The 16424-nt window shown below is 39.9% G+C and overlaps 1 protein-coding gene and 1 long non-coding RNA gene across 7 annotated transcripts in view; one reads left to right on the forward strand and one right to left on the reverse strand.

Moving 5' to 3' along the window:
* Positions 1 to 14557, reverse strand: part of trim36 (tripartite motif containing 36) — a 31745-nt gene extending 17188 nt beyond the window's left edge. Inside the window, exons 1-6 of one of the 5 annotated variants that reach the window (XM_088413091.1) lie at positions 14351 to 14557; positions 10322 to 10556; positions 5070 to 5135; positions 2992 to 3060; positions 1210 to 1556; positions 448 to 594 (exon numbers count right to left, since the gene is read on the reverse strand). In XM_088413091.1, the coding sequence (XP_088269217.1) occupies positions 448 to 594; positions 1210 to 1556; positions 2992 to 3060; positions 5070 to 5135; positions 10322 to 10556; positions 14351 to 14413 (927 nt within the window). In that variant the 5' untranslated portion in view covers positions 14414 to 14557. Of the gene's footprint in view, positions 1 to 447; positions 595 to 1209; positions 1557 to 2991; positions 3061 to 5069; positions 5136 to 10321; positions 10557 to 11910; positions 12119 to 14350 lie in introns of those variants that run through there. The other 4 variants (XM_088413059.1, XM_088413065.1, XM_088413072.1 and 1 more) reach the window with 4 other exon arrangements.
* On the forward strand, positions 8941 to 16024 carry LOC148429704 (uncharacterized). Of its 2 annotated transcripts, none has more exons than XR_015865373.1 (3): positions 8941 to 9060; positions 13865 to 13944; positions 15778 to 16024. It is a non-coding gene; the product is annotated as an uncharacterized LOC148429704 (long non-coding RNA). The 2 variants fall into 2 exon arrangements; XR_015865372.1 differs by lacking the exon at positions 15778 to 16024 and adding an exon at positions 14277 to 14943.
* The last annotated feature ends 400 nt before the right edge of the window (positions 16025 to 16424 follow it).

Raw genomic sequence — 16424 nt, forward strand, 5'->3', positions numbered from 1 at the left:
ATACTGGGAAAACAGTAAATTGATTGGTCACACATGGGTGTTCTTTTTACAATTATCGATCCATATAATATGTCACAAGGGCTTTTTCTTTTTCACAATGCTAATGGTTTCAAAGAAAATGCTATTTTTGGCTAGTAATAACCAACACAAGAAAAAGTGCAGTATTTTTGATCCATTTTCTGCAGCGAATATTTTTGGGTTGTTCAAATAAAATTACAATTGATTTGAAAAGAATGTGTGTTTTAATAAGATTACGGTATGTGTTTGAGGCGTTTGGGATAGTTGATAGCATATATGGCCCCAAGGGTGTATGTTCCCCACGCCCCCATGTTAAACCATTAAACCTGTTCTCCAGGTTCTTTTGTCAAATTCTTTGAAGTGACGCTAATCTCTCAGGAAAGGATGACATTGTTCATGTGACATGAAGCTGCCTGTTACGTTCCATACCTTGAGTATCTTGTAGGCGTTGCTCATTGACGTGACCTTGTGGTTGGCGTGGGTGCCTCCAAGCTTGCACAGGTGGCACACAGGCCGCCGACACACCTCGCAATACATGTTCACTTTCTCCATCTCGTGCTCAGGACACATCAGCACCTGTGACATTAGACAGAACATAAAAAAAGAAAACAAATGTTTGAAAAGTACAACAAAAATATTAAAAAGTTGAAGTGAAACAAGAAGCAAAAGACTTCCAGAACGCAGTCAAGTTTCCTGATCCGCATCTTAAAATAGAAACTGAATTCAGCCATCAACAAACACTAAAGAGAAAAGCGATATGTTGTATTCAGGCTTACTGTAATAGAGTACGGAGAAACAAACAAAAGCAGCATTTAAAATGACCTCTAATTACAAATTCATTATAGTGTCAAATTCAAAACAACCTAGAAAAAAAATGTTTCACCTAGTTTTTTACTTTCTAAATACTACAAATGGACAAAAAGCATTTACATAGATTCAAACCCATTTTACATGCATATCCTTAAAATTGTCCACGGATAATAAGATTTCGAAAGAATTGCACCAGAAGTCCACGTGTAGATGCGGCAAAGACCCGCAGTCACTTCTACAAACAACCACGGCTTTAGCTCCATTTTGTGGATGTTATATAAAGGCTGCAACACCATGGCTAGCCGATCCAAGTGTGAAAATGCAGGGGGCTAACACCAAAAGGACTCAAGTAAAATTGTCAAAGTATTCAGCGGTACTTACCTTGGGCCTAAAGTTGGTGGTAGGTCCCACATACTCATGCTGGGCCTTGGGCGTGCCCCAGGGGTGGTGCATTTTGAAGCACTCATTGCAGTAGCTGGCCTTGCAGTCCATGCAGCTCTTGGTGGCCTCCTGCTGCTGCGGCGGCTTGCAAATGTTGCACATGATGGCCACGGCGGCGCGAGCCGCCTGCCGGTACCGCTCCACGATGCTCTCCAGAGTGAAGTTGCGGAAGAGCATGCTGATCCCGCGTTCGCCCAGGTCTATGTCGTGCTGGCAGCCCGGGCACGCGATGGTGGTGACCCGGGGTGTGACGGATCCTCGGCGCCAGCCCGGAGATGAGATGGAGCCTGGGGGGGAGTGAACAGATGTGATATACAGCTTTGCATTCACAGCCTTGGTCTTCTGTTTGGGATTTTGTCTGAGGCCCGACTTGTGAACACACCATCGTATTTCTACAAATAATGGTCACTATATTAATTCACAATGATGAACACTTTATAAAGAAATCAACCACTAATTGAGGAAATAGTTACTAAACTACAGATATAGGCTGGGCCTTCAAAATCTAATATACTTTGCTCCATCAATATATCTTCCAATTCGTGACTGTAATTTGCACATGATAATCAAAATAGATTAAAATGACACAATTTCTAATGATGTCCAGCAAAATGTTGATACATCTTTTGTATTGTATCTGGTTAAATTGTGGGTTACTGTGTTCAATGTCACTCTCTGTACCCGTAGGTCAAAATGACCCCTAACAGTAGTGTGATCACAAATTGGCCTCAGCATGGTCTCCTCACTTTGGGCTTAACATAACAATGACTAGTGACTACTGCTCCTCACATACATTAATGCATGTAACAAAAGCATAACAAAATGCATCATACGTCAAGCAGCTGTCACTCATGATTCTCGGAGTGGGCACTATTTACGACAGCAGTGGCTCATTGAGAAAGAAAACAAGCAAGTTTTTTTTTTTCCACTCTAAAAGTCATTCAACATGAACAAAAAGTGGAAGACAGTAAGTGTTGCTAGCGAGCTGGACCAAGGGACATTCAGAGTTTGAAAAAAAAAAAAAAAAAAGACTGCAGAAATGCCTGAAGTGGAGTTCAGCAATATATTGTGAAACTTCAAATCAGTTAGCATCTCAAAGATTAAACCAACAGCATGTTTGGATTTCGCACTTTTTTGTGGGATGCCACCAATTGTTGAAGCTTGGTTCAATGAGAGAAATAGTTAAAACATCAGCTTCAAGGATGGGTGGTTTCCTTTTTTTTTGTTTCATTATAAAGTGCTTCATCTATACAACTGTTTCACCCGTCCTGATAAAGCTTTTATGGTGGCAACAAATTTCCAATGCCATTAGTTCCTGTGGAACAATTTGTTTGGCAAATACTTTCCTATTTCACGTCCACTGTAATTTTTAATGTGAAAACGCGACATAAGAACAACTTGAAAGCCAAAAAGACTCTCTATTGAATCATTTATTCATTTGTCCAGTGGGCACATGAACACTTAGTGTATTTCCACATATGCAACACAAGTCCTCCCAAAGCGACAGCGCTTTAAAGAGTTTTTCCGTTCTCCACAAAACTGAGCTTGTTACTGATGCAGCAGCATCCTAACAAGTTAGGTGCGTACACATCACGGACACAAAAGCAGTGAGGACGGACGCAAAAGACACTGTGGACACACTTAAAGCCAGCAAACTCAAGTGACGACTCAGCAAACAAACAAAAAGGAAAAAAAAACACATTGACAAGAATTTTGCTTCACGTTTTTGGGGCACAGGAGAAGTGAGGAGTGCTGGATTTATCTCAGTATTTCCGCTTCGTTTCCGAGGACCTGAAAATTCAATCAAACACTCCTCAGGTGAGGAAAAAAACACTGTGGAAGAGGGAAGGGGGTGTGGCAGTGGCTCTACATACATGGTGTGCACGTGAGCATGGTGACCAAGCGTGACAGTCTGAGAGCCCCGGGCTAACGTGGCTGCAAGAATGCAACCGCTGATCATGACAAACTCAATATGATGATGAGCACGACAAGGCGTCCGTACAAGTGAGCCGGCCCTGCGGCGACATCGTCTCTGCTTATTCGATTCCATGGGTGATTTTAATGTTTCCTAACAAGGTATGTATGGGCCAGTAAAAATGAGGATGCATATAATCTTGTCAAAGTCAAAAGGATGGATGAATGTTGGAATGTTCTGAATGCCTGTCTCTATTTGGGATAGACTGACAGGCCGGGCATATTATCACCATCCATTTTTTGGCATTTTCAATACAGGGATCAGCTTTTTTTTTTTTTTTACGACCGATAACGTGTCCATTTGAAACGGTGTTAACTTTAGGTCACCATTTAGTTTAATTTAGTGTCAAATTTATGAGGGATTCTGCTGACGGTGGAAACGCGACGCTACACTTCTATTCTTGTTTGAAATGAAAGCAAAAAAAGCGAAAGCTTAACATTTGTTGTTACTTTGAAATTTGGGGGAACTTTATTTACTGTGTAAAACTATAGGGAGCTATTTTAACTCCTTCAAAATATGATGACAACTCTGGGTGTGAGAAGTCCGTGAACTTTCAGGACAAAAAGACCCGTCAAACAGCTTCAAATGTCGGTTAGCATCCTTGTTGACTGACAACTAGTATTCTTTAGTTTTTCTCTAGGCTCCATATCAACAATTTCTTGTGTAAGAGCCAAACCACACAGATGATGTCATATTGTTCTTAACCATTACTGCTCACAATAAGTTAGGGACAGTTGCAATTAAAATTGATTTTTTTTTTCAGATTTTAAATGATCATGTGTGTGATACGTAAAAACAAAAACTAATAATCAATCCATAAAGAATGCTCACTAGCATCCAAAGCGCAATTAAATATTGGCAGCGCCATCTTGCAATCGCTCACTTGTCTTCTGTTTTGCTTGGCTTGCAGTGACATTTCTTCCTCAGCAAGTGCTAAATGATTAGCAGCTGTTGTGTGTATTCAATGCCATAAGGTGACGATAAGTGGAGCGAGCAGCGGGCCCTGAAGGCGCTGCTGTCACTCGGAGCAAGAATCTGAGCAAGCCCAAACGGTGCCTGTGCATTTGAGTTAAATAACTGTTTCAACACAAACCACTATTGTTGTTTAAGTGAAAATGTTAGGTACACAGTTGTTTGCTTTGAAACCATTAACATTTACTGGTACAAATATAATCATCCTAGCTACAGAGAAAATAGAAATACGTTCTTTTTCTCCACTAGCTTTACAGTTGTCGACCACTGTGTAATGCAATACTGCCACTTCCATAACTGCAGTGAAATATAAGCAACCGTGACTAACGACGTTTCAGGTTTACGAGCTTGGCATTTTTTTCTCTCATGGTCATTAAACGGCCATACTTCTTGTGCAACATTGTTTCTTGATACCTTTATCTCTCTGTTGTTGTCTGATAAAACAAAATATACAAAGACCTTGATTTCTCATTTCTTTCACATTTTTGGCCTAGAAGTGTTTTTTCAATGCAAATATTTACATTCGCTGACTTTCCAGGGCATTAGTCCCACCCAGTTAGGTTGTCACCATATCAACACGGGTATCTGGCATTTTTGGCGAAGGGCTGCGCCCCACAGATATCGGCCATCAATTTATGGTTAATGCAAGTTGTCATTCTGAGTGCAGCAGTTACAAACTAAGACTTTTAATCATCCCCCAAAAAAATGTATTGTCTGCTTCTACCTGCTCTCTAGTGTGAGTTTGCAATTGTGTTTGATGTTGACAAGGCTTCAAAAAAAGTGGGGACTAGCGGAGAAGTAGCACTCAAGCTAGGGTTCCACAAAGAGGGTCCACTGGTGACACTGTACTCACTACTACAGTTACTCAACAGCCGGAGGCCGCGTCTACCTCGACTTCCGAGCGACCTTCGCACTGCGGCTGCAAGCAATCAACAAAAAACAGGTGACAATAAACATGAAACAAACTTATGAATGCGTGTGATCGTGTCATCATGGAAAGAATCAGTGATAAGCAAGTGGTTAATAAATAAACATGAGTGTAATGTAGTCGAGAGTGAAATACAATACACACAGATGATCAAACGCAGTAAGCAGAGTACTGCTTACTGCTCTACAGTACGTGGAGAGTACTGTGCTTCCAGAAAATATTTACGGCAGCACTGCATCCACATTATGTTCAGGTTACAGATTAAGTTGTATCACATGTAAATTCATTTTCAATATGGCACCACACCAATGCCCCATCCAACCTTACTTGAGTCCGAGCGGTAGTGCCAAGAGCAAAACAGCCATAAGGTGTATGCAGATTTAATTTTTTTTTTTTTAAAAAAAGGTGTCTTTAGTTGTCGCTTGTAAGGAATTAATTCATTCCATTTTGGGATACAGCTGTAATATATAATGTGGAAAAAGTGAAGCCCTAATATTACTTTCCAGACGTACAGTATATACCAGTATAGACTCACAGGACACTTCAATAGGTGCATCTGAGAAATCATAAGACTATCAAAACGTTTGAATGGGAAGTCATTCGAAGGCACAGGTGTACCTAATGCAGTGTCCACTGAGCGCATCTTGAACACAAGTCCATGCAAGACAAGAATCGCTTCAATACATAGAAGTGCATGACATTAACGGTGTCAATAACGTTATTTGAGATGGATTCATTCGCATCTCCTCAATAGTATCCTGAGCAATCCTGCTCTGAGTTGTGATGAGTGATTTTTTTTTTTTCCCTCTTTTGGTGAAATCCAACAAGTGCAAACTTTAACCTTGCCGATTAGTTACCACTGTGAATCCTAGAATGTTGTGTACTTCAGGGTTGTGACATGACTTTTTTTTTCTTTTCTTTTTACTACATCTACTTTGTATTTTCTGGCAGTCGGGATGTCTGTGTTGGTCCGACTACGGACATCAGGTGAGATGGAAGGCCTTAGACACATTTTGAATAGAATTTTAATATTAAAAATTATTAAATTAAAAAAAAAAAATACGCCTGAACAATAAACTCTACTGAAATGAAATCGATGAATCAAAAAGGATTACTTTTATCCACTCACTGCACAGCGAGGGCTGTCCCACTTGCACAATGATAATAAATAAACAGCCAGCGGGTCCCCTTTCATTCTTCGCCTTTTACTAATCCCTCATTCATTCCTTACTGGGCAGTCTGTGTAGCCATGGCAACCAACCATCAGAGTGCTGGTGACCAACTTGTTATTTCGAAGAGGTAACAATTTCGCAACTGAGCTCTTAAACAACAACATGTACTTCATGTTTTGGCAATCATCTGATTAAAACATACAGAACATGAATATTTATAATCCTGTATAGAATGTTAAAATCTTTCTAATGCTGAATGTGCTTGTTCATGGTCTACACACAGGGGAGTTGTCCTCGCTAGCACAGAGGGGCTTTCAGCCTGCCAAGATTTGCTTATTCAAAAGTGGAGGCTTTGGTTTCCTGTGTCCAATCAACACATGCTGGATGTAAGAAACTCTTACGCATGTGTTAGACTCTCAGGGTGAAAAACTTTTCCCAAAGACAGTTTAGTTTTGTTTTTACACTTTATTTTTTTGCAAAGGAGCTCTCATTGCCATGGCAACAACTTCTTGGTCTGGTGGTGGTACACTGTGCCACTGCAGCAGGGATAGGCAACCTCAATTTTCCAAACAAAAAAAAGTCTCAACATGTGCTTCCAGGTTTTCCAGAATCTTCCCAGGACATTTCAATGGGAAACAATTATGTGCAAATTTCACTGTGTGCCAAGTATGTATTTGGTCCCTGTTTCAAAATGGCATTATTGTCACATATCTGGTTATTAAGTGTATGATCGTATGTGGCCAGCCCCAGTAACAATGATGAAAAATTGTGTGCGCCTTCATCATCATTTAGGTTGCCCGTCCCTGTGCATCATCTTCTCCACTCTAGAGGTACGCTAATTTTAGTGTGTGCGTTTATTTCTCATCTCTAGCCTTGCTCAAAAATGGTGTCAGGTGTGAATTTCAGTCTCTTAGAATTTACCAGAGCTGTGTATTCTCAAACGTTGCACAGGCCAATCAGCTGGGCCGATAAGAGACCAGTCTATTTTTGAGATGGCATAAGGTCCACTAAAACAAAGTGCACACTGCCAAGTACCCATTATAGGCTGCAGCCGCAACATAAACTTCAGCAAATCATTCTGAGCAGCGCATCCTCAAACAACAATGGATATGCTTGCCTACCATTCAGTTAATGTTAGCATGTGTTAGGGTATTTTACGCACTAAAAGGCATGCCGAGTTAAAAGTAGCTATTTAAAAAAATTGCCTCTTTTTAGAACAGCTTTTATATATAGGGCGCACCGCATTATAAGGTGCATCAAATAGGAGCTACAGTTGTGGCTTTAGAATGTCCAATATACCCGCCATGCATGTTTTTGGAGTGTGAGAGGAAGCCGGAGTGCCCTGAGAGAACCTACGCAGTCTCAGGCAGAACATGCAAACTCCACACAGGATGGCCGGAGCCAGCTGGATTTGAACTCGGGTCCCTTCACTGTAAGGCGGATGTGCTAACCACTGCTCCCGCATGCCGCCCAAAATGCAACCAAAAACCTTACAAATATATTGTTTTGTTGAATTTAAAAACTGTTTTTGTATTAATTTTATAAAACCGTATTTCTTGTACAAAAACATGCAGTTTTTGTGCCTTGTCCCCATACAATTTGCTTAAAAATTGGGGCATATATAGCATATCAACATTTCAAAACAGTGTTATAATTTTTTTATTGTAAAATAATACATTTATAAGTGAAATGCAGAGGGAAAAATTTACAATATGAATTTGCATGGTGATTAAGTTATTTAATGTTTTCACCCTGACCCCTCCCTCTTTTATGCGATGTATCAGACGCACTGGATTATAGGGCGCACTGTCAGTTCTTGAGAAAACGGAAGGCTTTTAGGCGCGCCTTTTGGTGCGTAAAATACAGCAATTTTGGTCTGCCACTAAGTTAATGTCAGTATGTATGTTTATTTTGGTAAATTTTAGCCATGTGAGGATTTACAATGAAAACTTTAAAAATAAAAGCAACGTTTCAATTGGAGTGACTAGTTTAGTGGGGCATGAAAGACAACATTGGTGTGTCCCTGCTCAAGTCGACTACAGCAGAGGATCTAAAATTTTTGTTTTGTGACAAGTTCATTACGTGCTCCTCAGTGATTGCTAAATGTTTTTGTACCCCTTCCCATCCTTAAAGACAAGCAGTTGTTACAATTAAAGCTTGAGCTTGTCATAACTTAGCAGACATAACTCATAAAAGTGTCCTAGTTAGGAAAATAAGCCAGGATTGGTGCAAGAAAGGCATGTGCGCCACATTGTCATTAAATCATTTGTATTCATTAAAGTAGGACAAGAGCAGATGGGGGCAGCACAACAGTGCGTGGCCCACTTTGAGGTTGGTCCATTGTCTTGATCCTTCTAAACTTGAACCTCAAAAGTCTAACGCTTCAAAATTTGACCCACATTTTAAAGAAAAACACGGCCCCAAATTCACAAAAATAGAGCAATGTTTTAGGCAGTATTTAATTATTATTTAGGCAGTATTCTTCTTTTTTCTCGTTTTGTAACATTCTTTGAAAAAAAAAAAATGGAGTCAACTGTAAAAGGGGAAGGAGGAGGAGAAGACCATAAAAGAGGAAGTCACATGACCTATTGTAAACAGGGTTTGCGCCCTTCATGTTACTTTGTGGTGACATCAATTCCATTATTATCCCTTGTGTTTATTTTCAATCACGCCATTATACATTGCTTAAAGGTAAAATTGTTGCATCGCTCAAGTTACGCTTCTTTAGACCAGCTAACCTCATGGTACGTACTTGGTATTACTTTAAGGCAGAGGTGTCAAATGTGCAGCCTGCAAAATGATTTTGTGAAGCGTTAAAAAAAAAAATGAATAGGACTCAACTCATGCAATGTCCAAATAAGCACTGCAACTGACAAGCATAAGTGACCAACTGCCACACTTGTGCAAAATAGCTTGCTGATCTCTTCATTGACAGAAAGCGGGACGTTACTCTCGCGTTTACGTAGCATCTAGCTTTATCATGTTAATGCTCAGTGCAGGTCAAATCCTTCAATCGCCCCAAAGAGCTTCAGCAGTTAGCACCCTGGGTTTCCGTATTTGACGCGATATCATGACTTCTTCGTGAGTTTTTAACTTCTGTCATGCATATCATTACATGGGTGCCACTCAGTGTCCAAAATGAAACACTACAGCACCATGTTATTCTGTTTCATTTTCTTTTTACTTCACTGTACAACAAAGTTCCTTCCACTAAATATTTGTTTTTCATTGTATTTATTTATTCATTTATAGTAGTATTTATGTATTCATATTTAGTATTTATTTATTCATTATTTTATTAGAGTTCATGTTAATTGTTCGATAGAAAATATACATTTCATGAACAAATGGAAGAAAGATCATAGAAAATTTCCATTCATTTCAAGCAATTTAAGGAAAATTGTTATATTGGGATCTATAGGAAACCAAAAAGGTTATTTTACTTTATCTTAATTGTTTAATATATTTTACAATATATAACCTGTATTTATTGGGAATTAGGATCAGACAAACACACACAGGAAAAATCTACATTTAAGTGACACTAGCTGTTAAGTTTTATGACATGATTTTACTAGTTCGACCCACTTGAGAATAGATTTTTCTCCATGTGGCCTCTAAAATGAGTTTGACACCCCTGCTTTAATGTATGTCACATTACTTTGTTACTTCATGTTTGGGTTTACTTGATGTTACTGTGCATAACTTTGCATATTTGTTTGTGCTTTACATTACTTCATGGTAGATTAATTAGTTACGCCAATGAGCCAATTCACATTCGTTTTTTTAAGTTTCTTTTTGTAAAAGTGCATTTTTGTGCACTTATGCAACAACCAATCACCTTTACATGATTAAGACATTACCTTAAAATCAACTGGTAGATTTACACTCTTTTCAATAGGGAAAATTGAAACTTTTTGCATACCTGACTCCAGAAGTTCTGTATGTCATGTCACTAACCTAGCACAATACATCAACCCTGTCTAAGTCGTGTCTTACACTGACCTGATCGCACCAGCTTGTCCAGCCTCTCCATGGAGGGCGAGGGCACGCGGGACCTAGGGCTGCCCGGCAATGAGCACTCCGAGCCGCCATCCAAGGAGTCGTCATAGTTGAGCATGAGCAGCTCCCGGACACATTTGTGACACACGCTATGCTGGCATGGTAAAATGAGCGGGTGCGTGAAGAGCTCCTTGCAGATGGGACAGATAAGCTCCCGCTCAATGTTCTTGATGGGAACCTGGGGGCGGCAAAATCGTTAATCGGCAATTAGTCAATCTGCACTACATAGCAGACTTATTAACAAGTTTCCACACACATGGGATACTTTTTACCAAATTTTATTCCATTTCATTTTGTTGCGATTTCCTCAGTACAAATAAGGAAAAGAAAAATCTTACCCAATTCATCTTTTAACCCTAATTCCGCTCAATAGTGTACTGCTTTTTCCCTGTTTCCCTTAATGCAATAAAAACTTCAGACTTGGATTTATATTCAATTAAAATTTCCTTAATGTATTCAAGATTCAGTCATTTACATACTAGTAGCAGAATTTTCTGGAAGCCACTTTCAGCTTTTAGGAAAGGAGTAAACATATGCTGATCTCTTTGTTCTGGCCAGAAACTGAGCTGCAGTGTCTGAATGAGCAGCAGCTCTTTGATGTTTTTGTTTTGATTTTTTAGGGGGAGAAATGAAGTCTACTGGAGATAAAAGAATGGATAGGTTTCTCATGGTCTGGTTGGAGCATTCAACCCTACTGTCTGGAGATGGGTTTCCGTTGTTAAAATGCTGCTTTGGTGACTGATTTGATATGATTGTTGAGAGAGTCAGGTCCAAGTCTATCAGCACCCCAAGATATAGGACTTTGTCTTTGGTTTATAACGACACTGACACTCCAGGTGTCTTCTAACCGCAACCCCGCAGTGCTGGATTTGTTTTCCAACCCAGTTTCCCACCATTTCAACGTGTATACCATAACTTTGAACCCAAATGTACTCCATTCTGCATTGCTTCTTTTGTGCAACTTCCTTCTAGGAGGGTTTTACCAAGTTCATTATGGATTTTCTTGTCTAGCTTTCCCAACCACATGCCATACATACTCATCTCAAGAACCAGACGGTTAATTAGTTTAATTAGTGCAGATCACTTTTTTTTTTCTTTTTTTTTTTTAATTCCCATTTCAAGAGAGGTATTTTGTGCGCTTCCTGGCACACAGGTGTGAACATATTGGCAAGTACACTTGTCGTGCTCGTGTGACAATTACTTTTCATTCTGGGGTGTCTTTAGCGTGATTCTCACACGTTGCATAAGGAAGGCTTAAGTCAACCGGCTAAATATAGACAAAAACCCGCGTGCGCAACGTGTGTGTTACTCACGTTTTCTATGTAAACTGCTAATATAAAGGCATCATGAAAAGGAATAAGCGAATGGGACGGTTATTCAAATACCGTGATGTTTCAAAAATGTGAAAGAGATTTCCAGACAAGGCAGTAGAGAAGTTTGAATTTGCGAGTTTTTGTCGAATGGAAATGAATGACAATCTTGACGTATCATCTCTCCAAATCGATCAAACTTTTTTTTTAACAGTGACTTACCGCGTGTCTGCTACTTCGCCGAACCTCCGCAGTCATGACGAAGATTTCAGTTCCCACGTTAAATAAGACACTCAAACTACGATTTCTTTAAATGTCCCAACACAAACGGCGTGTGCATAGACGGCAGCTGATGCAGAGTACAAAAAAGGCCGAGTAAACTTTTCGTGACTCGGCTGAATGAGCAGAGCCAGCGAATCAGCAGTTGAAGTACCCGACGCTAACTGCAGCATTGAAGGAAGCACACGGGAGGGGGGGGGGGGGGGGGGGGGTATCTCCATGGGAACCACTGTTGCTTTCACGAGCATCAAGTAAACCGACATATTCGCTCATCAATCTAGCAGTCATATTTTTAATTGTCAAATGGACACGGTTTCGTACAGGGAATGAGGTGCGTGGGCTCTTTACGTTGAGTCAGTAAGAGGACCTGTATCAAATATGCTGAATGTTGAGTCGCGATTTAAAAAAAAACGGCAGAGATTTGTTATACTTATAACTAGCTGCAAAAAATTGAAGAAAAAAAAACAACCAGCTTGCAAACATCACATGACCAGCAGATGTGCCGTGATTGATCATTACCTGAGCCCTGAACAACTTTGATCATAATTATTTTCAGCCAACCGAAATTGGACAAATTGTCGCCTTCTTGTATAAAAATAGCTGGATTTTGCTACGTTATTCCTATTCCGCAGACGTAATCAAAACGGTGTGTTTAGACTGGTGGGAGCACATAAAACATGAACAAAAATATTTGACTTGACTTTACGACTTGTGATTTAAAACACTGACTGTACAGCAATGAAGTTTTTGTGAGGGGCACAGTTTGCCCGAGAACAGACTAATTCTTTTATTCATTCATTGATCCTTCTACCCTGTTTTAATTATGCCCCAGTTTTTTTTTGTTTTTTTTTTTGTTCAAGTCGTCACACACAAAAAATGCAGTTTCATTCATGTAAAGCTGTAAACGAAAGTGATAAGACTTTTTAATATCCAGGATCACTGACCTCTCAGTCGCAGTGCTGCCAAGTGTGCCAAATACAGTACATCGCTACATACACAAGAGGAGTGTGCACCCTGCCTGCAGCACTGTGGAAGTGCTGTACACTACAAACACACGCACCTAAACAGTTGCACACACACACACCACATTGAATTAACTTCAAACCTTCAACACAACAAACGGCTGGGACAGCTAATAGCTGCTCAACGATTGATCCTTAAATAGAGCAGTATCGAAGAACTGATTCAATAAGGATACTTGTACTGATCAGGCTACCCTGTGTGAAATGGGCATTAAATAATATTAAAATATACTCACTAGCCATGATAAAGTCAGAGACGTTACAACATACAATGTTTCTAAATATGTCAAAGTATTTTTTTTTCAATTATGGGATAGACACAACTAAGGACGACTTACATTGCCCTTTAACTGGAGTTTATGTTTACTTATATTCGTGATTTGTTTAAATGTAGAATTAAGTATGCTCTTGATTTTGAAACTCAGCTTGTAGAAAGTAACATGCATTCTGTGAACAGGGCATCAATGAACTCAGTGAATTGTACTGGGCTGAGAAACTCTTTGATGTATGATTTAGGGTCGCGTGAGGGAGCTTTTGTGTCCCTCACATTGTGCCATTATTATTAATTATAGGTTGTGATTGTTTTACTTGGACACAGTGTAGTAGGTCATATAATCAAGGTGGTTTTTACTTTTATAAGTGTTATTATAAAATGACATTTCATGTTTTGTTTTTTACTTTTAGTACTTTTTTTGTTTTTACAACATTCAGCTTTGTGTTCCCTTTATCAGCGGGGGTCTTGTAATTTTATTTATTTATTTATTCAAATATTTCCACCTTCACAATTTTTTTTAATAAAATTAAAAAAGCAGAAATTTTAAATACATTTGTACTTATCTAACAGTATGGTACTTTTGTGCTCTTTTTGTTCAAAGGTCCCCTTTTATTCAGAAAATAAGGCACAGCGCCCAGTATGATGCAGTATGGCTACAGCAAGACCCACCCAGCCTCAATCGTAAGGAAGCTACTGGCAAAAGAAAAAGAAAATGATTATAAATGTTGTAACTAGGATTGAATATTTAGATGCGTCGCTAGTACAGGAGCTCATTGGTGCAGAAGTGACCGGTATCATATTATGCATACACATGACCAATCATTATAGTATATCATATTGTACAGTGAGAATGACAGCTGCCAGCCGGCCAGCCTTCACGAGTAATGGATATAAAATGACAATCAATCTTGTTAATTTGACGTGAGCAGTCAAAGCGAAAGCCCATTGTACTAACAGTATCGTATAAAAACGACCGTAAGTCATTTCATTGTGACATAACGCGCACCGGTCAGGCTTCCCTGCTGCCGGGAGCCAGACGATACGACACGCCGCCGTCTGCGCTCCTCTCACCGCCCGCTCGACTCACCTCGCCGCGCTCGATGCGCTCCACGATGCTGGCGAACTCCGTCATATCCTCAGAATCCGACATGGCTGCGGAATGACGAGAATGAGGATGAGGAGGATGAGATGGATGATGCAAGCGCGGGAGCTGTATTAAATATTACGCGCGCGCGCGCGCACACATGCCCGACAGCTGTGGTTTAGATCAACATGAGCTCTCCCATCCACCTCACTCTCCTTGTATGTGTACGTGCGTGTGTGTTCTACAGTGCATGCGCAGACAACAAGAAAAAAATTTCATCTTTCATATATTCTGTGTCATGCATGCTGCTTCGCTGAGAGATATCGCCTGTCACACAAAGCTCCCTTGACGGGATGAATGAATGGTACCATTCTTTGACACTTATACTCATCCAAATGATTAATTTTGTTTTTGTTGTAATCTGATTGACAACAATAGAGACAAAGATGACTTCTGTTTGTGGGATCACATCTTTTTGTAACATGATGTGTGTCATGGGAACGCAGTAAATGTAATCATGTAGTCCTGTACTGAATCAATCCATGTACTGTGTCCATTGATATATTGATCACTATCTATCCCTCAACATACCAGCCACCACCTTTTGTCATCTATACATCCATCGTAATTGTGTATTCCTCTAGTCAAATACATATTAAGATCGGGATATTTTTTTTCAATGAATGTTTGAGCTTGAGGCATGATTAACTGTTTCAGGCATCTTGTAGGATGTTTTTAGGAGAAAAAGAGCCAGTGTGAGGTGTACCAACAAGTGTCTCAAACCACTGACTGTAATTTGCTTCAATGTATTAAACAGGCCCATCAAACTCCCCTTCATTACTTTCAACAGCAACAGTGTGAGGTAGGATTTAGAATGTGATCTCAGTTTTTTGGCATTTTGGAAATGCCACTTGTCCAATGTCCCCAGATGGCCTCTTTGGCTCCATATCGCAGACACATTCCACATGAAGCAGTCAGTGGCAACAAACACAAGGCACCTATTTATTGTCATTGCTTTCCACACACATTATTGTCGTAATAATAACAAGTTCATATCACGTTCATATTCAAAGAGAAAAATTTTTTGGGTCATTGTTGGCAACAAGCTCCAAATAGCAAGAGCCCTAGGAATGACCCGAGGAACACCCCTGTTAAATTTCACAATCAAAGAGAAAAACATTTCTCATCTTCGTTAGCAACAAGCTCCAAATAGCAAGAGCCATTGAAATGATCCCTGAGGAACACCAATTCTCAAACAAAAGGCTCCTTTGACATTACCTGTACAAATGGCACTGCCCTAGTAATGACTGTACAATGTTAAAACGGTTGTTTTCTGCCAGTGGGAAAGTAATACGGCTCTAAAGGGGTCAGACCACGTGTTACTAACTAGAACAATAACAAATGGTATTGGGCTTTTTTCTTAACTGCAGGGTTTCATCCAGTCCATTCCAACGGAGATCAAAAGGCTCTCAAGCTACAGAAGAGCTAAGAATCCTGCGGAAAGGATCCTTGACAAATCCCCCAGTGGCCTCTTGCTGCAATAAATAGACAAACATTGCGCTATGTTTCATTGATTAGGGTGGATACGGGTTACACCAATGCGGAGGAATCTTGCTTGCACCAAACAACATGCAGTTTGCTCTGAAAGGAATTTTGTAGGAAACGGTTTAACAAGTGACATACTACCTACATGCTTGACACAATTTCCCAATAAAACACAGTTAATACAAATTTATTTACCTTTTTTTTTTAGATACGACTTCACAGCATGTCACTTTTCTTTGATTCTCAAGACATGAGGTTATGTAGGAAGTTAAATGGCTATGATAAAAGGTTTGGGGTGTTATGTAAGCGGAAGAGACCCCTTTGTCAAAAATCTGCGCTAAAATCAACAATGATAAGGGGTACAATGGACAGTAGAACACTGGAGTGTTTTAATTTTTTTTCCCATCCTTTTTGTCCCTTCATCACTGGTAGTGGTTGTAGAGGCTGTATTGGGTTGCAAGTGTCACAAAAGCACGATTGCGCCACGCCCGAATACAGCTGCGGCTGGCGGTGAAAGGATTGTCTCGACAAT

The sequence above is a fragment of the Hippichthys cyanospilos genome, chromosome 1 (assembly GCF_059441005.1).
Source record: "Hippichthys cyanospilos isolate Australia breed blue-spotted pipefish chromosome 1, RoL_Hcya_1.0, whole genome shotgun sequence".
Taxonomy (NCBI): domain Eukaryota; kingdom Metazoa; phylum Chordata; class Actinopteri; order Syngnathiformes; family Syngnathidae; genus Hippichthys; species Hippichthys cyanospilos.